Below are 22552 nucleotides of genomic sequence, written 5' to 3' on the forward strand. Positions count from 1 at the left end.
ATTCTGTCTGTCCTGGGCTGGATAACAGCAATGGACCCACTGGAATTAAATCCAGGTGTTGCTGTCTTCCTCCTCACCCTCATCTTCCTTGCTCTGCTTACGGACAGTTTCAGCTCAGGATTTTTGAGAAATGCTGCCCCACTTTCCCCAAACCCTTTCCCTGTTTTTAGAGGAAAATCTCTGCATCAGGCCCAGCATTTCCAGCGCAGGGACAGACGGGATCCTTTGGAAGCAGCAGGGAGCAATCTGGAGTGCTTGGATAAGGAGCAGGGCTGGTCAATCCCATTGCCCTCCTTTCACCTCCGGCTCACTGCTCCCCTTGGGTGCTCCTCCAGTCACCATCCTGTGCCTGCAGCCTGTCCTGGATGTGCCTCTGCCATGGAGCCAGGCTGGGACAGCCAGGAGTGTCCAGCTTGGAGAGGAGAAGCTCCAGGGAGAGCTCAGAGCCCCTTCCAGGGCCTAAAGGGGCTCCAGGAGAGCTGGAGAGGGACTGGGGACAGGGGGTGGAGGGACAGGACACAGGGAATGGCTTTCAACTGGGAAAGAGGAGAGATCTGGGTGGGATATTGGGAAGAAACTCCTCCCTGTGAGGGTGAGGGACTGGAATGGATTTCCCAGAGCAGCTGTGGCTGCCCCTGGATCCCTGGAAGTGCCCAAGGCCAGGCTGGTCAGGGCTTGGAGCAGCCTGGGACAGCGGAAGTTGTCCCTGCCATGGCAGGGGGTGGCACTGGATGATTCTTAGTGTCCCTTCCCACCCAAACCATTCCATGATTTTGACACACACCTGGCATATCCCAGACTGCATTTCCATGATCCCACTGGCGCTTCCAGGGAACTGGAAAATGCATTTTCCCTGGCTGGGCTGGCTCAGTTGCTCAGATGGGAGCCCTGTCCTGCTGCACCCAGCAGAGCTCTGAGGGATCCAGATTTCCCTGACTCCAGGAGTCAGGAGGAGGCTGAGGGAAATAATTCCTCCCAAGAGAAGTTCTAGCAGTCCCATGCTGAGCTGTGCTCGCTGAACCATCGTGGTGATGGTGGCTTTGAGTGGGTGTGGTGATCCAAAATGCAGATTTTTCAAAGGAAATCCAGATTTTCAGCAGTTGTCAGAAGGAGCATGGGGACTTGGAGAGGGACCCAAAAAAGGGACATGTGGCAGTACAGGGCAGCTGATGGCACTGGGGTAGCCTCTGGCTGAAGGGCAGGAGGTGTTGGACTGTGTCCTCTGGGCTGGAGTCCTCCAAATGACTCCGGAGTGCTCCCATTCCAGGGAATGTCAGTCTTTGCTGCCTGAGTGCCCCAGAAGCCATTCCCTACAACAATCAGTGAAGGACAGGAGCTTTATTTCACTGCTGCTGTGCTTGCCTCTGTCCCTGTGTCCTTTCCAGTCCTGAGCTGCCAGTTCAGCACCCAGGGAAGGAGAAAAATTCCCATTTTTCCTGTGGAGCTTGGTCTGGCACCATCTCTGATGGGCAGAGCTGTTGCCATAGATGCAGCTGAAACCTGGTTCCCAGTGCCTTTGTTCCTGGCCTCTGAAGTCAGGGATTTGCATGTGGAAACCAGTCAGAAAATTTCCAATTAACTCCCATTTTGATGAGGGGAAAATGGCTTTTTGCCTTTCAAAAGCTCGCCTCTAATTATAACTCTCATTTTCAGTGTATTTCAAGGCTTCTTTCCTATCTTGGAAAGTAAAACCAGGAGTCAGTTCTATTTTTAGCTTCCTTTACATATATATATGTTAATGTACAGGCTTTGGACTTGGAGATTTTTCCAAAAACTCTTCCTCAGAAGAGTTTTCCTTCAAGCTGGGTTAGGGTCAGAGACATGACTTTGGCTGTTGGCCAAAATCCTACGTGACCTTTCTTGGAGCAGCAGTTTCAGTGTCCTGCATTCCCTGAGCAGGATCATCCATTTCCAGGATTAGAAATGGAGAGGCAACAGAAATCCCATCTGGATCAATCCATCCTCACTGGGCTGCAGCAGAAGGACAGTGACAAATCCCCATCCCCACTGATGTCACTGTGACAGGAATTAGGACCTGTTGCCTTAGGAGGGGGTTGGGTTGGGATCCAGCTGCTGGGAGGGAGGGTGAAATCCAGGTGGGTTTTCATGGCTTAGAATCCTCATGGATTCACCTGGGGGGTGAAATCCAGGTGGGTTTTCATGGCCTAGAATCCTCATGGATTCACCTGGGGGGTGAAATCCAGGTGGGTTTTCATGGCTCAAACCAGATTCCATCCTCATGGATTCATTGCACCCAGGTCAAAGCTCAGAGCTCCCTTGGTTCCTCATGTCCTCTCTGGAGAGGACAGAGCCCCTGAGTTTTAGGATAAGAGTGAAATCCAGGTGGGTTTTCATGGCTCAAACCAGATTCCATCCTCATGGATTCACTGCAGCTGGATCAAAGCACAAAGCTCCCTTGGTTCCTCATGCCCTCTCTAGAGAGGAAAGAACCCCTGAGTTTTAGGATGGGAGTGAAATCCCAGGTGGGTTTTCATGGCTTAGAATCCTCATAGATTCACTTAGGGGGTGAAGTCCAGCTGGGTTTTCATGGCTTAGAATCCTCATGGATTCAGTGCAGCTGGATCAAAGCTCAGAGCTCCCTTGGTTCCTTGTGTCCTCTCTGGGGAGGATGGACTCAAAAGTGCCCCCTGCCATCCCATGAAATCCATTTATCCCCTCCAGAGTATGACTTGGAGCCGTGTGACGAGCCAGAAGTGCCGGCCTACAGCATCAGGAAAGGGCTGCAGTTCGGAGTGGGGGACGTGCTGACCTTCTCCTGCTTCCCGGGGTACCGGCTGGAGGGAGCATCCCGGATCACCTGCCTGGGCGGGAGACGGCGTGTGTGGAGTTCGCCTCTGCCAAGGTGTGTTGGTAGGTGGTCATGTGCTTTCATTTTGCTTGGCTGGTCCCGCTGTGCTGCACTCTTGAGGTGGGCAGGGATGGATGGGTGACATCCCTGGGGTGGATGGGTGACATCCCTTGGCATGGGTGACATCCCTGGGGTGGATGGGTGACATCCCTTGGCATGGGTGACATCCCTGGGGTGGATGGGTGACATCCCTTGGCATGGGTGACATCCCTGGGGTGGATGGGTGACATCCCTGGGGTGGATGGGTGACATCCCTTGGCATGGGTGACATTCCCTGGGGTGGATGGGTGATATTGATGAGGTGGATGGGTGACATCCCCTGGGGTGAATGGATGACATTCCCTAGGGTGGATGGGTGACATTCCCTGGGGTGGATGGGTGACATCCCTTGGCATGGGTGACATCCCTGGGGTGGATGGGTGACATCCCCTTGGGTGGATGGGTGACATTCCCTGGGGTGGATGGGTGACATTCCCTGGGGTGGATGGGTGACATCCCCTTGGGTGGATGGGTGACATTCCCTGGGGTGAATGGGTGACATCCCTGGGGTGGATGGGTGACATCCCTCAGGATGGGATCTTGGGGCGATCTGGAGCAGGGATGGGGGAGAAGCAGCTGGAAGGAGCTTCCAGCCCTGCAGGAGGGCTCAGTGCCCTCCCCAGCTGGGCACAGGGGGGTGACACATCCCCAGGAGGTGACACAGCCCCGTGTGTCCTGCCCCAAGCCAGTGATTCCAGAGCTGCTCCTCCCTTTTCGGGCAGTTCCTGCCAACCAGCCGGGTCTGGGGTATTCCCCCTTGGAATTACAGAGTGCTGTAATCTCCATATGCAGGCAAATAAAAAATAAAAAATAAAAGGATGTGTCTGGGAAACCCCCTGGCTTTGACCTCTCTCTCCCTTGTTCTCCACATGTTTCTTACACCTGTCCCTCCTGACCACTGCAGGTCCCTTTTTAGCTCCTCCAGCCATTGTTTGCACTGATAAATCCGTAAATCCAAGGGTAGAGGAGGGGAAGGATTGATCTGCAGCATGGAGCTGGCTCCTGGCTGCTGTTCCTGGTGCTGCTGGGGTGCAGAACTCTCACCTGGCAGGGATGGGGAGTGTGACACAACAGGGGCACAAGTTTGGGAGGAAGGATGATCCAAGCCCTGGGAAAAACATGCCATATGTTTTTTCTGGTGTATAATTTCAACAAGAGTTCCCAGCTCTGCTCACCCAGAACCTGAGGGATTCCTTCAGATCAAGCAGGGCAGGGCTCTCACCTGGTGGCCTGACCTGCTCAGGAGATTGTCCTGAGCTCTGGGTGACTTTGAGGGCCATTGCAGGGCAAAGCTCCCCACCAGAGCCAGCTGCTGCCTGCTCCTGGCCTGTGCTGCTGAATTTCCCAGTGCTGCTGAGCTCCGAGGCCTCATCCTGCTGGGACAGGCAGCCTCTTCAGGGCAGGAATAACAATCAGGCTGCAGATAAAGCTCATCAGGGGAATGAGAATTAAAAAAAATATCATTTACAGAGCTTTAAACACAAGCCTGAGACAGCAGCACTAAGTGACACTCTGGCTGCTCTTCCCTGGCTTGGAATTAACAGCTTGGGTTTATCATAACAGGGCAAACTCGGGGCTGATGGCCCAGAGCTCTGTGGCAGGGTGACAGCTCTGTCACAGTGTCCCCAGCGCCTGCTCAGATCTGCCTGGATAGGGATGGAAATGGGAGACTGACTCAGAAAGATCACAGGAGATTTAATTGCTTTTCCAGACACTCTGTATTCAGCTCCTGTCCTAGAGATGGTCTGGGGAGAGCTGAAAGAGGGTTTTGTTCCTTTGTCCAATCCCTCTGGCCAGGACAGCTCCATGAGACGTCCCTAGCATCATCCCTGGGGATTCTGTGCCAAAATCCTGCTTTTCATCCATGGCAAGCACAGAGGACAAAGTCACCTCCAAGGTGCCTCCTCTGGGTGCATCTGCTGCTGCCTCCTTCCTCAAAACCCTTCCCTGGAGTGGCAGCAGAGCCAGGAGCTACCCTGGGATGGTTCCCTTGGCTCCAGGAGCTGTGGGGGCTCAGGGACACGAGGTTGATCCCAAAAATTGCTCTGGGGGGACTTTGGAATGACTGTCCCCAGCCCTGCCTGTACCAGAGGAGCAGGCAGCCAGTGTTTGACAGCAGAAAATCTTCCAGGGTAAACAGGCTGGGAAAACAGTGACTCACGGCTCACTCGTGTGGGAGCTCGGCAGGAGGAACAGAAAATCCTCAGCATGGGGTTGTTCAGAGGCAGATCCACACAAATTCATATGGATTCACACAGATTTCTGCTGATTTATACAGATTTCCTACAGATTTCCCACAGATTTCCCACAGATCCACATAGATTTCACAGAGATTCACACAGATTTACATTCATACAGACTCCCCACAGATCACCCCAAATTCCCCCCAAATTCTCACAGAATCACCACAAATTCCCCACAGATCCCCCAAATTCCCCCAGATTTCGTTTTCCCCCAGCTTCCCATGTGCTGAGGGGCTGTGGATGTGTGTGACAAACCAGCTGCACTGGGATCCTTGCTGGGATCAGGCTCTTGGGGCTGGTGTTATCCATGGGGGACATCCCTGGGATGCACTGGGATTTCTGTTCCTGCCTTTTGGAGGGAAGATCCACCCACGTCAGTCTGTCTGCTCACTGTGACGTGTCCCCGTGAGCGGGACACTGTGCCCTCGGAGCTGGGAATGGAGTTGGTGTTTGCCAGATCCAAGTTGTGAGCTCCTCACACCCAGGATGGGCTGAGCCTCCAGAGCTGCCACTCTCTTCCTCCTCTACCCAGGATCCTTCTGCCAAGTTCTGAGGCCCACAGAATCTTCTGACTTCAGGTTTGGCTGGAAGTCAAACGCTCAGAGTAGAGGAGGAAGCAGATCCTGGGTAGATCCACATGGAATCAGCAGAGATTCCCCCAGGTTCCCAAAGATTCCCCCCAGATTTACATTTACACTGAAGGAGGAGAGAAGCCTGGCTAGGAAAATGTGATGGAAAAGGGGGCAGTCTGCAGGTTGCAGTGGATAACAACAGGGAGAAGCCTCTTTCCTTGCTGCTGCAGGAGCAGCTGTGGCCTTCAGAGGAGTCACCTGCATGTGTGGTACGGCCAGAACGCGTGTGGGGTCACTGAAATACGCGTTTGTGTCTTGCTGCAGCTGAGTGTGGCTCGTCCGTGACGGGAACCCAGGGTGTGCTGCTGTCCCCCAACTACCCCCTGAACTACAACAACAACCACGAGTGCATCTACTCCATCCAGAGCCAGCCAGGGAAAGGCATCCAGCTGAAAGCCAGGACCTTCGAGCTGGAGGCAGGAGATGTCCTCAAGGTAATTCTGCCTCAGGTAGTGGAGCTGCTCATGAGAGCAACTAAGTGATCTAAAATTTTAATGGGAGTGACCTCTGGAAAAAGCTGTGTCATCCCAGGAATGCTCCAGTGCCATGGAGTGATTGCTATGGCAGTTTGGAAGAACAAATTTCCCCCAGACCAGCTAAACTTCAGCTCTCACCTGTGGAGTTGCACTCTCATCCATCACAAGTGGGAGCGTTTGAGCATTATTTTAATGCTTTGAAGAATCAAGAATGGTTTGTCCCAAAAAGGGGCTGATTGAAATGCAGAACTCCAGACTCTTCTCAGATTATTCTAGCTCCAGGATTCTGTGGAGGAGGAGACAAATTCAGGCTGAGTTTTTTATTAAGCAAAGGAATGGTTTTGAAGGAGACATTAATATTACAAGGACGTGCTGAGCCATCTTGCCAGGACTGCCTCCGTCCTCACTGAAGTGCCACACTCCAAGAGAGGTGTAATCCAGGTTTCCAGCTCACAAGTGACTGGAAAGAGAGAAAGATTTCCTGTTAATGCAAGGAATGTGCTCCTTGTCAGAGGAATTATGTTCTCTCAGCAGGTTTGTCATCAACTGCTCATCTGAGGAAGGTTCCTATCAATCTCCTAGTGAGGAGCTGCTCTTGGTTCTCACAAAAAGAAGAAAAAGATCCCATTTGTGTTTTTTCTTAAATGAGAGTGAATTCAAGACTCATCTCTGAGTCAGTGTAGGGGGGAAAAAATGTTTTTTTTTTTCCAGTAGCTGCTTCTTGGGAAAGAGAGTTGAGGAGATTCCCTGTGTGTGGAGTAAGTCAGGAGTGAGGAGGAGGAGGAGGGTGCAGATCCTCCAGGGTATAAATCCTGCTCCTCAGGTGGGCAACACTGTGGAGTTCATCAAGTCAGACTTTTAGTTGAGATCCTGGATGCCAACTCACATTGCCTGAAGGATTTGTCCCTGTTTGCACTGATCACCTGTGGCACAAATCCTGAAGGGCTGGAGTTGCTTTTCCAGCCTGATGCTGGAATTCTGAGTGGGGCTGGTTGTTTCCTTCCATTCTCCCTCCAGTACCTGGGAGCTCCATGCCAGGAGCAAATTCCTTGATCTGAGTGTGGGTGACCCCAAATCAGGGCATTTATCAGGATCTGCTGGCTCTTCCCAGGAAGCTGCTCCACCAAAAAAAGCCAGAGGACAGCCCAGGGTGTTGCTGTGAGCAGAGCAATGTGGGAATGGGATGAGGGGTTGTGAGGTGTCTGAAGGGACCTCAGCACATTCTTTCTCCTCATTCTCATTTTGGAATAAATTTCGCAGCATTTCTCTGTTCTAGAGCTCAGTGAAACTGCAGAGAAATCCTGGAATGGTTTGAGTGGGAAGGGACCTTAAGGATCATCCAGTGCCACCCTGTGCCATGGGCAGGGACTCCTCCCACTGTCCCAGGCTGCTCCAAGCCCCATCCAGCCTGCCTTTGGATACTTGCAGGCATCCAGGGGCAGCCACAGCCTCTCTGGGCAGTGAATGGTTTGTTCCCTGGAATTGCACAGGAATGGCTTTTCCAGGCTGGATTTCTCATTCCCCCCAGGTCTACGATGGCACCAACAGCTCTGCCCGGCTGCTGGGCACCTTCAGCCGCTCGGAGCTGCTGGGCACCAGCATCAACAGCACCTCCAGCTCCATGTGGCTGGAATTCATCACTGACACCGCCAACACCAGCAAGGGCTTCGAGCTGCAGTTCTCCAGTGAGTGGCAATCCCATGTGTGCTGGCAATCCCACTGCTCAAGGTGGATTTTTGTGTTTTTGTGTTGTGTGTGAGCAAAGGGTCCTTTCTGTGGTGATCTTGTACCCAAAGTGGAGCTGGAGTGTGAGAGAACACAGAATCCCAGGATTACTGAGGGTGGAAAAGCCTCCTATCCCATCAAGTCCAAGCTGTGCCTGATCCCCAGCTTGTCACCGAGTGCCACATGCAGGCAGTCCTTGGACACCTCCAGGGATGGGCACCCCAAACCTCCCTGGGCAGCTCTGAGGCCTGAACACCCTTTCCATACAGAAATTCCTGCTGATATCCAACCTGACCCTCCCCTGGCACAGCTTAAGGCCTTTCCCTCTCCTCCTGTCCCTGTTCCCTGGGATACAATCAAACCTTTCCTGCTGAGCCTGTCACAATCCAGAAATTCAGATCACAGCTCCAACATTAATTAAAACTTCACTAATTTCCCAATATGCCCCTTTTGGTTCCAAACAAGTGATTTTCAGAAGAAAAACCCACCATGGCATTGTGTGCAACCCTCCTGACTGTGACATTCCCGGTGCCAACAGCTGCCCTTCCTCCCTGCTGCAGGTTTTGAGCTCATCAAGTGTGAGGACCCCGGCATCCCCCAGTTTGGGTACAAGGTGCATGACGAGGGACACTTTGCTGGCAGCTCGGTGTCCTTCAGCTGTGACCCTGGCTACACCCTGAGAGGCACCAGGGTGCTGGTGTGCCTGACCGGGGAGAGGAGAGCCTGGGACCAGCCCCTGCCGACCTGTGTGGGTGAGACACCTCCTCCTCCTCCTCCTCCACCACCTCCTCCTCCTCCACCACCACCTCCTCCACCACCTCCTCCACCACCTCCTCCTCCTCCTCCTCCTCCTCCTCCTCCTCCTCCTCCTCCTCCTCCTCCTCCTCCTCCTCCTCCTCCTCCTCCTCCTCCTCCTCCTCCTCCTCCTCCTCCTCCTGGGAGAGATTTCCTTGCATCCCACACCCTTGGTCCCTGCTTTGCTCATCCACTGACATTAGCTCTGCTCTTGGTTGCATCTGCACTAATGAAGTTGTGGTGAGTGTGGTGGGGGTCCTCAGGATGGAGACACCTCCTGCTCCAACACTCTCCAGGCTGGGATATCCTTGGATACCCCAGCCTGACCAATTTTTGTCCCTGCTTGGCTGATCCATTGACATTAATTCTGCTACTAATTACCCCCATCTGCACTAATTAAGTTGTGGTGAGGATCCTCTGTGAGGCATCTCAAGATGGAGACACCTCGTGCTCCTCCAAAACCTCCAGGAAATTATTTCCTTGTGGATTCCATGCTCTTTGTTGATCCACTGACATTAACTCTGCTGTTAATTGCATCTGCACTAATTAAGTTGTGTGTGGTAAGGCCCCTTGAGATGGAGACACCTCCTCCTCCACCAGGACTTCCAGAAAGTGATTTCCTTGGATCCCACACCCTCACCACATTTTGTCCCTGCTTTGCTCATCCATGTCACACTAACTCTCATATTAATTGTATCTGCACTAATTAACTTGTGGTGAGTGTGGTGAGGATCCTCTGTGAGGCATCTTGAGATGGAGGGAACCTCCTGCTCCTCCAAAACCTCCAGGAAGTGATTTCCTTGTGGATTCCCCACCCTGACCACCCTTTCCCTGCTTTGCTGATCCGTTGACATTAACTCCGCTATTAATTGCCCATCTGCACTAATTAATGTGGTGAAGATCCTGTGTGAGAGGGAGAGCACCTGAAGCAGCTTCACCATGAAATGCTTTGCCCTAAACACGCGTTTCACAAAGGTTTTGTGCTTCCTTGTGCTTTTCCAGCCCTTGTCCTTTCACTCTGGACGTGTTGAAGTGAGTGGCACCTGCTGATAGTGACATCAGTGTGTGTCCTGGCATGTGACAGCTCAGAGCCAGGGTTATTTGAGAGCTGCCTGACATCTGATCCCATCCCCAGACATTCCAATTCCCTTTGATTTGGAATACAGGTGTTTGCTCGGGAGGGCAGGAGCCCCCCTTGGAACAAACATGTAGACCCTCTCCCTCTGAATTACTATAATTTTGAAATCAAGGGGCTCTCAGGCAGAGATTTGGGGACAGGAATAACAGTTCTTTATCAGTCAACAAAACAGAACCAGGGGCCTGGTGACAGCTTTCTTGGCTGAGATGGGAAGGGATGGAGGAGAGGCTTTGTTTCACAAACCCCCCGGGGCGGGCAGTCCCGGTGCTCCTGTGGGGCTCTGAGGAACAGCAGGGATGAGCTGAGATCCTGGGCCTGTGGATCAGCAGGGATGAGCTGAGATCCCGGGCCGGTGGCTGAGGTGGAACAGCAGGGATGAGCTGAGATTCTGGGCTGGTGGCTGAGGTGGAACAGTAGGGATGAGCTGAGGTGGAACAGCAGGGATGAGCTGAGATCCCGGGACAGTGGATGAGGTGGAACAGCAGGGATGAGCTGAGATCCTGGGGCAGTGGATGAGGTGGAACAGCAGGGATGAGCTGAGATCCTGGGCCGGTGGCTGAGGTGGATCAGCAGGGATGAGCTGAGATCCCGGGCCCGTGTCGGAGGTGTATCAGCAGCTCCACGGCGGTGCCTGGCACTGCCACACGTCCCGGCAGGACAGGGGGTGTGAGGCCACCAACAAAGAGGGAAGAAGGAGAAGAAGCAGCAGCTCCGTCTGGGTGATGGTGAAATTCCCTTCTCCCCACTGCAACAGCTCCCAGCAAGAGTTCTGCTCTGAAGCTGCAGAAAGCAGCCAGCCCATTGTCCACCATCTCTTTTTCCTGTCCCCCTTCCCCCTGGGCCCAGCCGAACTCTTTGTGTTTCAAAAGCACCCAACAAGTACCAGCAGTCAGATTTTCCCTGCCACCATAGGTGAAAATTCCATAGGTGAGGCAGAACAAAAGGAAGGACACTTAATATCCAACACTGAGTTCCAAATTCCCTCTCACCTGCAGCTCTTCCTGCTTGGAAAATTCTGATTTGGGGTTTTGTGTGTTAAATGAATGGGGCTGATCCCTGATTCCTGTCATGCTGTGCCCAGCAGCAACTTCCAGAGAAGTTGGACACTGAGTCCTCTGTGACATCTCCACGCCCAGGGATGTGCTCAGCCCCTGGCACTCGCTGTTCTCTCTCCCAGGAGGCAGGACCATTCCTTGGCTGGAATTTTAGCCTCATTTATTGATGTGAAAAGATAAATTTCTGTCATCTGTGCATTTTCTTAACCTTCACTCTGTTTGCTCTGCGTGTGTTGGATATCAGGCCTTGTCTGAGCGTGTGGAAATTAAAAAGAAATGAAAGAAAACTCAAAGAAGTGAAAATTACAGAATTTGAATGGATATGTTATGGAAATTATTCCAAATCCTCACGTTCTTTGCAGTTCATTTACAGTGACATTTACAAGTTCTTTGGCTTCTTATCCTTCATTTCCCGAGGAATCCAAGCAGAGGAGCAGAGCTCCATCACCCCCAGGTGTGGAGCAGGGAAGCAGCATCCTGGCAGGTCCTGCCTGTCCTCCCTGGGGGTTCAGGAAGGTGGAGGGAAGCTTTGCCAGGTGCTCAGAACAAGCACAGAAATGCAGAATAATTCTGAAAACTCAGCTGAATTCAACAATTCTCTTCATCTTTGTAAACTTTTGGCATCCCTGAGAAAAGCTAGAAATAACCTCTGTTGCAGGGTGAGGTTGTTGCCAAGCAAGAGCCACAGAAAGCCACGAATCTTCTCCCTAACGCCATAAATATTTTTGTTCCAGCTGAGTGTGGAGGGACAATCAGAGGAGAGGCCTCGGGACGGATCCTTTCTCCAGGATATCCAACTCCCTATGACCACAACCTCAACTGCATCTGGATCATTGAGGCAGAGCCTGGATGTACCATTGGGTGAGCTGGGCCAGGGTCCTGTGCTTTGGCTTCTTTCCCACATGGAGCTGATTTGTCCAGGGCAATAATTAAATAAAACAAGGAGGGACCAGCAGGGAAAAGTCTCTGGTTTGGTTCCAGAATCAGGGAATGGTTCAGGCTGGGATTAAGGATTTCTGGGCAGGAACATTTCCCAGAGCCCCCAGTGGCATCACTGCCACTCTGTTTTCAGCCCTGTGTGTCCCCTGTGTGCCACAGCCCTGCATGGGGACACCAGACCTGGTCCTGCCCGTGGTGTTCCTGTGCTCAAACATCTCAGATGTCCATCCCTCTCCATCCCTTAATGGATGCATCCAAAATCAAACCTTTTTCCCATCAGATTAATGAGGCATTTCCCCAAAGTGCTGTGTGCCCAAGTGCTGCAATTCTGGAATGAGGGTGTTGTAGGAGATCACAGGGAATGTCCCAGGATCCAGACACCTCCTGCTCCCTGATCCTTCACTTCTGCCCCACCACCCCCACTGTGCCCAGCCCTGCCAAGCCCTCCAGGGCTGCCCTGGCTGTTCACACAGATCCCTGGCCAGCCAAAACCCACAGAAAACTGGAATATTTGGGCAAGCCAAGCTTTGACTGAGTGGTGGGATTTGAGGGGGAGAAACTCACCTTAAAAGTATAATAATAATAATAATAATAATAATAATAATAATAATAATAATAATAATAATCCTCTTCCAGCATCTCCCATCAGAGTTCCCAGTGCTTGTCAGCCATTCCTGGCTCATCCCAAGCCTTTTTCTGTTCCATCTTGAATTCCTTCCCTCTCAATCCCATTTTCTCTCCCTGCTGCCTCAGCACCCATCACCTCTCCAGCAGAGCCTGTCCCTCACGGTGAACTCCCTGCTGCTTTTAGCCCGTGGATTTCTGCTGGAGACAGGTTTGGTCTGGTGTTTTCATTTTTATTTAATGCAGAAATTCCCTCCATTAGTGCTGCCCTTTGGAATGGCTCAATAATGGATGGGTTTGGGTGTGAACAGAGGAGAAAAAGCACGGCCAAGGAAGCTGAATCCCTGCACAGGCAACTTCCATGTGAAATCTCCTCTATTTTTATTCTCCTGGAAAAGGTTTTTATAGGACAGAGAGGCCCCCTTTTCCCCCATCCAAAGGCTGCTGCAGCAACTTTGCTCCTGTAATCCCTAAAAGCACCCACATGAGCAGAGATTTGGATCCACCAAAGGCTTGGAAAAGGCTGGGTGTGAAAGGGAAAGGTTCCAGGAGGTATCAGAGCCACACACACCTGGTGACCCTGCCTTTGCCAGAGATCAGAGCTCCCTTTCCCTGCCCCTTCATTTCCCAGCTCCAGCAGCACAGATGATCTCAGGGGAGTTGAGAGAGCACATTCCCAGCAACTTCATTTTTATGGTAATCCATTGGAAAAATAATCCTCTTCACGCATGATACAATTGTATAAAGCTCTCATTTATAACTTACATGAAAATTAATCACCAGAGCTTTTGGAATGAAGCTGTATCTGCACAGCACGAGGGGAAGGGCAGGGGGGGCGAGGCAGGGAGAAAAATGAGTCTGCACTTTAGAGCCATGAAAGGGAAAGGGCTGCTCCTGCAGAGGGGATTAATTTGGAGCATGGAGTGCCTTGCTTGGACTGGAGGAGAGGAGGAAGAAGGAGAAAAATGGAAAAGATGCTGGAAAATGGATGGAAATTCCTTGCCCAGTTGGGAGCATGGAACACAGAGACATGTGCAGAAGTGGGTTGTGGTCCATCCCTGATCCCAGTGTTGTAAAAATCCACTGAGGTTGTTAATTCATCCCCCTTTCATGGCTATTCACAGGTTCCACTTTCCAGAGTTTCATCTAAAAAGAGGAGGGAGAAAATTCCCAGAGCTGGAAGAGACCCCCAGGGATGATCCAGTGCAGCTCCTGGCCCTGCCCAGACACCCCAAAACCCCACCCTGTGCTTCCCAAATGCTCCTGGAGCTCTGACAGCCTTGGGAATGTGACCACTTCCAGCATTTTGGAATATTCCACTTTCCAGGGACAGCTTTCAAGCTGGGGAAGCCTCTCTGGGGCAGAGGGAGGCAGTGGGCAGCCTCTGAACTGCTGCTGGGGTGGGAGGTGGTGGCTTTGGTGGCACCTCTGTGCCAGGGGTGCTCCCAGCCTTGCACAGCAGAGCCAAGCTGGAATGGCCAGAGCTTGGATAGGGAATGTCAGCATAAAACACCTCAGGATGGTCCTGGGGGTTGTGGGGAGCTTTGGGAAGATCTCCTCAAGGGTTGTTAACACTCCCAGGGCAGAGCTGGGCTCTCCTCTCTGCTCCTTGCTAAGCTGGCAGAGCTTCCCCTCTCTCACATTTAGATTTATATAAATATAATCTCCCCAGTTTCTAATTTTATTTTTTTTTTCTTTTTTTTCTTTTTTCCCCCCTCTACGTTTCCATGCCTGTAATTGGGAAATTGGGATTGTCAGAGTGCAGAAATAAAACTCCTTTCCCCTCAGGAATAGAACTCCTTTCCCCTCCATTGTCTGCTGAAGCAGGGGCTCTGCCTGGTCTCCAGCATCAGGCTGGGGGAAAAGCTGAGATGTTCCTGTGGAATAGATGGGTTTGCTCCAGAGAACACCAGATCTGATATCCCAGCAGATTCCAGGCACAGCTTGTCCCATGGATCTCCTGGATCAAGGTTTTCTCCCCCTGGCACAGCCTGAAGTTGTTTTTCCTCAAAGAAATCGGGGTGGTTTAGGCAGCCCTGGAGCTGCTGGTGGCAGTTCCAGGGTGTCTCCCCACCCCAGCTCAACCTCTGGCAACCTCTCCTTGATCCCAAGGTCTCCAGGGATGAGTCTTTTCCAGCATTTCTGGCTCACTGGGCCCAGTAAAGGCTGGGAACAAATGTAATCACACTGAGGCAGCCGTGGAGAACAGCTCTGCATCATCCATCCTGATTTTCCCCAAGCCTGGCTTTATTTCTCTTTGCTCAAGGTCTCTGCTCAGGAGATTTATGATTCAGCTCTTTTGGTTTCTCCCAGCTTCTGTGGGCATCATTTTTTTGCTGAGGATTTTGCAGTGGGGACTTTTTTTCCTCCCCCTTTTCTTTATGGTGCTCCCCGATTTATTTATGTTTGCCCCAGATAAATGGGAAAGCAGCCAAGTGAAAGGCTCCCTGTTTGCCTCCGTGGGCTGGCAGGGATTGCAGCACAGCACCTGATGGGTTTGTTTTTTATGGGTTTTTGCTGTTTCTAGGTTTTTGTCCCCGTTTCACACTGGGGTTGAGTCGCCCAGGGTTGGCCTGGTTTTGTTGTGCCAGAGGGAAAACAGTGACAAACAGGGACAGGAAATCCCTCCTCTCCAGGTGAGATTGGAGTGCAGGAGGGGATCAGCTCCTGCTCCATCACCAGGGGATGGGCACATTCCCAAGAGCTCCAGAAGGGTTTGAAAAGACCCTCAAGGACAGGGTGGGATTTGGGGATGTCTGCAGGGCCTGGAATTGGATTTGATGATCCCTGTGGGTCCATTCCTGCTCAGGACATTCCATGACTCTGAACTGCAGCCTTCAGCTGGTGACTCCCCCAAGTGTCACCATAACCTGGGCAGGATCCTGTTCTTGGATGGTTCTTCTGACTTGGGAAGATCCCGAAGCTCTTGGAAAAGCCTGGATCCATCTGCTCCTCATCCTCCCCCGTTAGAGCTGGGCCTGGGGAGCAGGGTGAGATCCCACCAGGGATGTGTTGGGACCACGTTTGTCCTGTCCTGGAGTGCCACCAGCCCTCACCTGGCACAGAGGGACCTCCTGCCTCTCCCATTCCCTTGGGTCCATCTCTGGCCCAGATCCAATGGGAATTCCCTCACCATGAGGCCTCCTGAGGCTTTCCCTGAGGAATTCCCTGTGCAAGTGCCTTGGCTGAAGGCTTTGAGCCCTCTCTCCAGGACAGACCTGACTCTGAAATCCAGAGGAAGGGAATGAAATCTGCCTTCAGAGCATCAAAATAAACCCCTCAGTGTCAGTTCATTGTCACCTCCTTAACTCCTGTTTTCCCTTCCTGGTGTGGATTTTGGAGCACTCTCTACTGCTGCCTCACTCTCTGTTCTCTGCTGAAGTTCCTCTGTGTTCCATTCTGCAACATCCAGACCTTCCTAAAATACATCCAAATCCTGGAGGTGCTGCAATCCAGCCTCAGAGCTGGCTGCCTGAGTTTGGCACAAACCGCATTCCAGGTCTGAATTCCGGGTGTTTTTTGCCCCACAGGCTTCATTTCATGGTTTTCCACACGGAGGAGTTCCACGACGTGCTGCGGATCTGGGACGGGCCGGTGGAGAACGGGATCCTGCTGAAGGAGATGAGCGGCTCGGGGCTGCCCGGGGACATCCACAGCACCTTCAACTCCGTCATCCTGCAGTTCAACACCGACTTCTTCACCAGCAAGCAGGGCTTTGCCATCCAGTTCTCAGGTGGGATGTGCAGGGATTCCTCAAAAACCCCACCAAACCCAGAGCAAAAATCCAAGCAAACCCAGAAATTCCAGGTGTGTCCACAGGGTGAGCAGGTGACGCTGCAGTGGACACTTAGTCACTTTCATAATAAATAAAAAGAAAATTAACTCTATTAGACCATTCACTAATCACTTATTTATCGCTTAATTCCATCTATTCACTAATTAATTTGTTACAAATATTACTTGCAGTGTTGCTGTGAAGACAAAAATTCACAAAACCCAAAGCACGCTGATATTTATGAAATTAAAATCCAGCATTCTTGGGCTACAGACACTGCAATTAGTGTGATCCTGTAAAAAATGAGCTGCACATCCTGGGACCTGGGATGGGACTTTTCCTGGACTTAGACACATTGAAACATGTTCCCAAGTTGGTTTTTTTTCCATAACTTTCTGTCCGGGGTGCCTTGCTCAGCTGGGGGGAACAAGCCAGCATTCTGGGGAGAATTCCTGCTGGGTTTCAGACCTTTGGGATGACCCAGACAGAGGCAGAGCTTTGTGTCACCCAGCACAGTGGTGCCACCCCAAGTTTTTTTTGCCAGACTTGAGTCCCATTCTGCCAGGAAGGAGCAGCCTGGGCTGTTAACTTCCTTATCTGCAGCTGCACAGAAAGAGAGGGATTTCCTCTGGCTCTTTCAAGAGGAGCTTTCTCTAAACTGCCTGGGTGTAACAGACTCTCATCAATTTACCAGGAAATAAGCTCCTGATCTGGAGCTGGGCTTTATTGACTGCTCCTGCATAAAGCCTTTGTTCAGCAGGTGTGACTAAGCAGCCAGACCTGAGCTCAGACCTGTCCACTTTGGGATCTTGGGAGCTTTAATGAGGTGGATAAGCTCACAAAACTGCTATTACTCCAGGATTTTCCCTGCTGGTAAATCCTTGTGGTGTTGGCAGACCTTGAGCTCAGGCAGCAGCAAAGCTTTGCCTGTCCCCCAGCTCAGGGGACATCTCAGACCTCAAAGAGAGGCAGCAACAAGTCTGGAAAGGGAAACAAACACATTTCTGAAAGGTCAGGCTTGATGCTTCACAGATCTTGAGGCTAAATTTCTCTGCCACTCCAGGGAAAGTGGGATGTGCTGGTGGCTGAGTTGATTTTGCAGCATGTGCCTGGCACAGAACTCTCCAAAAACGCTGTGGAAGATCAGTGGGTGTCTGGCCTGATGGAGTAAACAGCCATGTGCACAATTCTACATCAAAGCTGCTCCCTGGGTACTGCTTTTGAACTTGCTGGTCCCCAGAGCCTTTCCCAGCTGGAGTGGCAGATACTCAGAGCAAAGGGAAAGGCACTTCTTGTGTGGGGGGGAACTTTATGGGATGCAGAGGGAGGAGAGATGGGGAACAAGGCATGGCCTGGGTGTCTGAGGACAGAGCCTCAGGACAGCTGGTGCTGAGAACAAACATGGATATTCAGTTTGTGCTTTTAATTCCCTTCAGTTTCCACGGCCACTTCCTGCAATGACCCAGGAATCCCCCAGAACGGGAGCCGCAGTGGGGACAGCAAAGAGGCCGGGGACTCCATCACCTTCCAGTGCAACCCCGGCTACGCCCTGCAAGGGGAGGCCCAGATCACCTGTGTGCAGATCGAGAACAGGTTCTTCTGGCAGCCAGACCCGCCCATCTGCACAGGTACAGCCCCATCCTGGGCAGACTGGAACAGAGGTGGGGTATTCAGATGGTTTTTTATAATGCTGTTTATTCCATAGACTGGAGTTACAGCAGCTGGGGGTCATGGGTTGGCCCACAGCTGCTGGCTATAGGAGAGCCCTGTGTGCTGAAAACCATTTAGTTCTGGTTACAGAGCTATACATTTGTGTATTTGTATATTTGTAATAGCATTTGTAATGCAATTATATCTTTCTTTTGCTGTGCATTATCATCACATAACAACCATCATACACAATATCTTTACATTTACACCTATCCTATCAGAACTGCCAAAATTACCACACTGTGTTAGTGACTAACCAATCATCTGAGTTAGTAATTACATGTTGAACTTCGAAACTTCTTTTGGAGTGGGAAATTATTTTTGCTTTTGTAAAAAACTTCTTTCTGTCTGCCTATGCTTTTTTTACTTGGTAGCAAACATGCTTTGTTTGAAGACCACTTAACCTGTTGGACTTTGGCCATAAAACCTCCTTCTACTGACTAAACCTTTGTTTTAAACCTTCCAACTTGACTAAACCTTTCTTCTCTCAGCTGTTTCAGCAACAACTGGCCCTAAAAACATCATTTTATATATCAAAGCTTGCTTTCATTTCTAGAGAACCTTCTGCTAAGTAAAACTTACTTACAGTAAAATCTGTAAAACTTTTCTGTTAAATTCTCATGCTTCCCAACAGCACACAGGCATGGATCTCTGTCTGAACCCATGGACACAGATCCCTGTCTGAATCCATGGACACAGATCCCTGTCCTAAATCCATGGACACAGATCCCTGTCTGAATCCATGGACACAGGTCCCTGTCCTGAACCCATGGACACAGATCCCTGTCTGAATCCATGGACACAGATCTGTGTCTGAACCCATGGACACAGATCCCTGTCTGAACCCATGGACACAGATCTGTGTCTAAACCCATGGACACAGATCCCTGTCTGAATCCATGGACACAGATCTGTGTCTAAACCCATGGACACAGATCCCTGTCTGAACCCATGGACACAGATCCCTGTCCTGAATCCATGGACACAGATCCCTGTCTGAATCCATGGACACAGATCCCTGTCCTGAACTCATGGACACAGATCCCTGTCCTGAACCCATGGACACAGATCCCTGTCTGAATCCATGGACACAGATCTGTGTCTAAACCCATGGACACAGATCCCTGTCTGAACCCATGGACACAGATCCCTGTCCTGAATCCATGGACACAGATCCCTGTCTGAATCCATGGACACAGATCCCTGTCCTGAACTCATGGACACAGATCCCTGTCTGAATCCATGGACACAGATCCCTGTCCTGAATCCATGGACACAGATCCCTGTCTGAATCCATGGACACAGATCTGTGTCTGAACCCATGGACACAGATCCCTGTCCTGAATCCATGGACACAGATCCCTGTCCTGAACCCATGGACACAGATCCCTGTCTGAATCCATGGACACAGATCCCTGTCCTGAATCCATGGACACAGATCCCTGTCCTGAATCCATGGACACAGATCCCTGTCTGAACCCATGGACACAGATCCCTGTCCTGAACCCATGGACACAGATCCCTTTCTGAACCCATGGACACAGATCCCTGTCCTGAATCCATGGACACAGATCCCTGTCCTGAACCCATGGACACAGATCCCTGTCCTGAATCCATGGACACAGATCCCTGTCTGAATCCATGGACACAGATCCCTGTCCTGAATCCATGGACACAGATCCCTGTCCTGAATCCATGGACACAGATCCCTGTCCTGAATCCATGGACACAGATCCCTGTCCTGAATCCATGGACACAGATCCCTGTCTGAATCCATGGACACAGATCCCTGTCTGAATCCATGGACACAGATCCCTGTCCTGAATCCATGGACACAGATCCCTGTCCTGAATCCATGGACACAGATCCCTGTCCTGAATCCATGGACACAGATCCCTGTCCTGAATCCATGGACACAGATCCCTGTCTGAATCCATGGACACAGATCCCTGTCTGAATCCATGGACACAGATCCCTGTCCTGAATCCATGGACACAAATCTGTGTCTGAACCCATGGACACAGATCCCTGTCTGAACCCATGGACACAGATCCCTGTCCTGAATCCATGGACACAGATCCCTGTCCTGAACTCATGGACACAGATCCCTGTCCTGAACCCATGGACACAGATCCCTGTCCTGAATCCATGGACACAGATCCCTGTCCTGAATCCATGGACACAGATCCCTGTCCTGAACCCATGGACACAGATCCCTGTCTGAATCCATGGACACAGATCCCTGTCCTGAACCCATGGACACAGATCCCTGTCTGAACCCATGGACACAGATCCCTGTCCTGAATCCATGGACACAGATCTGTGTCTGAACCCATGGACACAGATCCCTGTCTGAATCCATGGACACAGATCTGTGTCTGAACCCATGGACACAGATCCCTGTCTGAATCCATGGACACAGATCCCTGTCCTGAACCCATGGACACAGATCCCTGTCTGAACCCATGGACACAGATCCCTGTCCTGAACCCATGGACACAGATCCCTGTCTGAATCCATGGACACAGATCTCTGTCCTGAATCCATGGACACAGATCCCTGTCCGGAACCCATGGACACAGATCCCTGTCCTGAACTCATGGACACAGATCCCTGTCCTGAATCCATGGACACAGATCCCTGTCCTGAACCCATGGACACAGATCCCTGTCTGAATCCATGGACACAGATCCCTGTCTGAACCCATGGACACAGATCCCTGTCCTGAACCCATGGACACAGATCCCTGTCCTGAATCCATGGACACAGATTTGTGTCTGAACCCATGGACACAGATCCCTGTCCTGAACCCATGGACACAGATCCCTGTCCTGAATCCATGGACACAGATCCCTGTCCTGAATCCATGGACACAGATCCCTGTCCTGAATCCATGGACACAGATCCCTGTCTGAACCCATGGACACAGATCCCTGTCCTGAACCCATGGACATAGATCTGTGTCTGAACCCATGGACACAGATCCCTGTCTGAATCCATGGACACAGATCCCTGTCCTGAATCCATGGACACAGATCCCTGTCTGAACCCATGGACACAGATCCCTGTCCTGAACCCATGGACATAGATCTGTGTCTGAACCCATGGACACAGATCCCTGTCTGAATCCATGGACACAGATCCCTGTCCTGAACCCATGGACACAGATCCCTGTCCTGAATCCATGGACACAGATCTGTGTCTGAACCCATGGACACAGATCCCTGTCTGAATCCATGGACACAGATCCCTGTCCTGAACTCATGGACACAGATCCCTGTCTGAATCCATGGACACAGATCCCTGTCTGAATCCATGGACACAGATCCCTGTCTGAACCCATGGATACAGATCCCTGTCCTGAATCCATGGACACAGATCCCTGTCCTGAATCCATGGACACAGATCCCTGTCTGAATCCATGGACACAGATCCCTGTCCTGAACCAATGGACACAGATCTGTGTCTGAACCCATGGACACAGATCCCTGTCTGAATCCATGGACACAGATCCCTGTCCTGAATCCATAGACACAGATCCCTGTCCTGAACCCATGGACATAGATCTGTGTCTGAACCCATGGACACAGATCCCTGTCCTGAACCCATGGGCACAGATCCCTGTCCTGAATCCATGGACACAGATCCCTGTCCTGAATCCATGGACACAGATCTGTGTCTGAACCCATGGACACAGATCCCTGTCCTGAACCCATGGACACAGATCTGTGTCTGAACCCATGGACACAGATCCCTGTCCTGAACCCATGGGCACAGATCCCTGTCCTGAATCCATGGACACAGATCCCTGTCCTGAATCCATGGACACAGATCTGTGTCTGAATCCATGGACACAGATCCCTGTCTGAACCCATGGACACAGATCCCTGTCTGAATCCATGGACACAGATCCCTGTCCTGAATCCATGGACACAGATCCCTGTCTGAATCCATGGACACAGATCCCTGTCTGAACCCATGGACACAGATCCCTGTCTGAATCCATGGACACAGATCCCTGTCTGAATCCATGGACACAGATCCCTGTCCTGAACCAATGGACACAGATCTGTGTCTGAACCCATGGACACAGATCCCTGTCTGAATCCATGGACACAGATCCCTGTCCTGAACCCATGGACACAGATCCCTGTCCTGAATCCATGGACACAGATCCCTGTCCTGAACCCATGGACACAGATCCCTGTCCTGAACCCATGGACACAGATCCCTGTCCTGAATCCATGGACACAGATTTGTGTCTGAACCCATGGACACAGATCCCTGTCCTGAACCCATGGACACAGATCCCTGTCCTGAATCCATGGACACAGATCCCTGTCCTGAACCCATGGACACAGATCCCTGTCCTGAACCCATGGACACAGATCCCTGTCCTGAACCCATGGACACAGATCCCTGTCCTGAATCCATGGACACAGATCCCTGTCCTGAACCCATGGACACATCCCTGTCTGAATCCATGGACACAGATCCCTGTCTGAATCCATGGACACAGATCTGTGTCTGAA

At 51.4% G+C, this 22552-nt stretch overlaps 1 protein-coding gene across 4 annotated transcripts in view; it reads left to right on the forward strand.

The window, feature by feature from the left end:
- The window catches only part of CSMD2 (CUB and Sushi multiple domains 2), a 274223-nt gene that overhangs the window by 181315 nt on the left and 70356 nt on the right, over positions 1–22552 (forward strand). For all 4 annotated transcript variants that reach the window (XM_086863203.1, XM_086863206.1, XM_086863204.1 and 1 more), the window contains 7 exons: positions 2683–2871; positions 6048–6217; positions 7788–7944; positions 8545–8736; positions 11707–11833; positions 16066–16268; positions 17747–17938. In XM_086863203.1, the coding sequence (XP_086719329.1) occupies positions 2683–2871; positions 6048–6217; positions 7788–7944; positions 8545–8736; positions 11707–11833; positions 16066–16268; positions 17747–17938 (1230 nt within the window). The remainder of the gene's footprint in view (positions 1–2682; positions 2872–6047; positions 6218–7787; positions 7945–8544; positions 8737–11706; positions 11834–16065; positions 16269–17746; positions 17939–22552) is intronic.

Source organism: Cyanistes caeruleus, chromosome 26 (assembly GCF_971803275.1).
Source record: "Cyanistes caeruleus chromosome 26, bCyaCae1.hap1.1, whole genome shotgun sequence".
NCBI lineage: Eukaryota > Metazoa > Chordata > Aves > Passeriformes > Paridae > Cyanistes > Cyanistes caeruleus.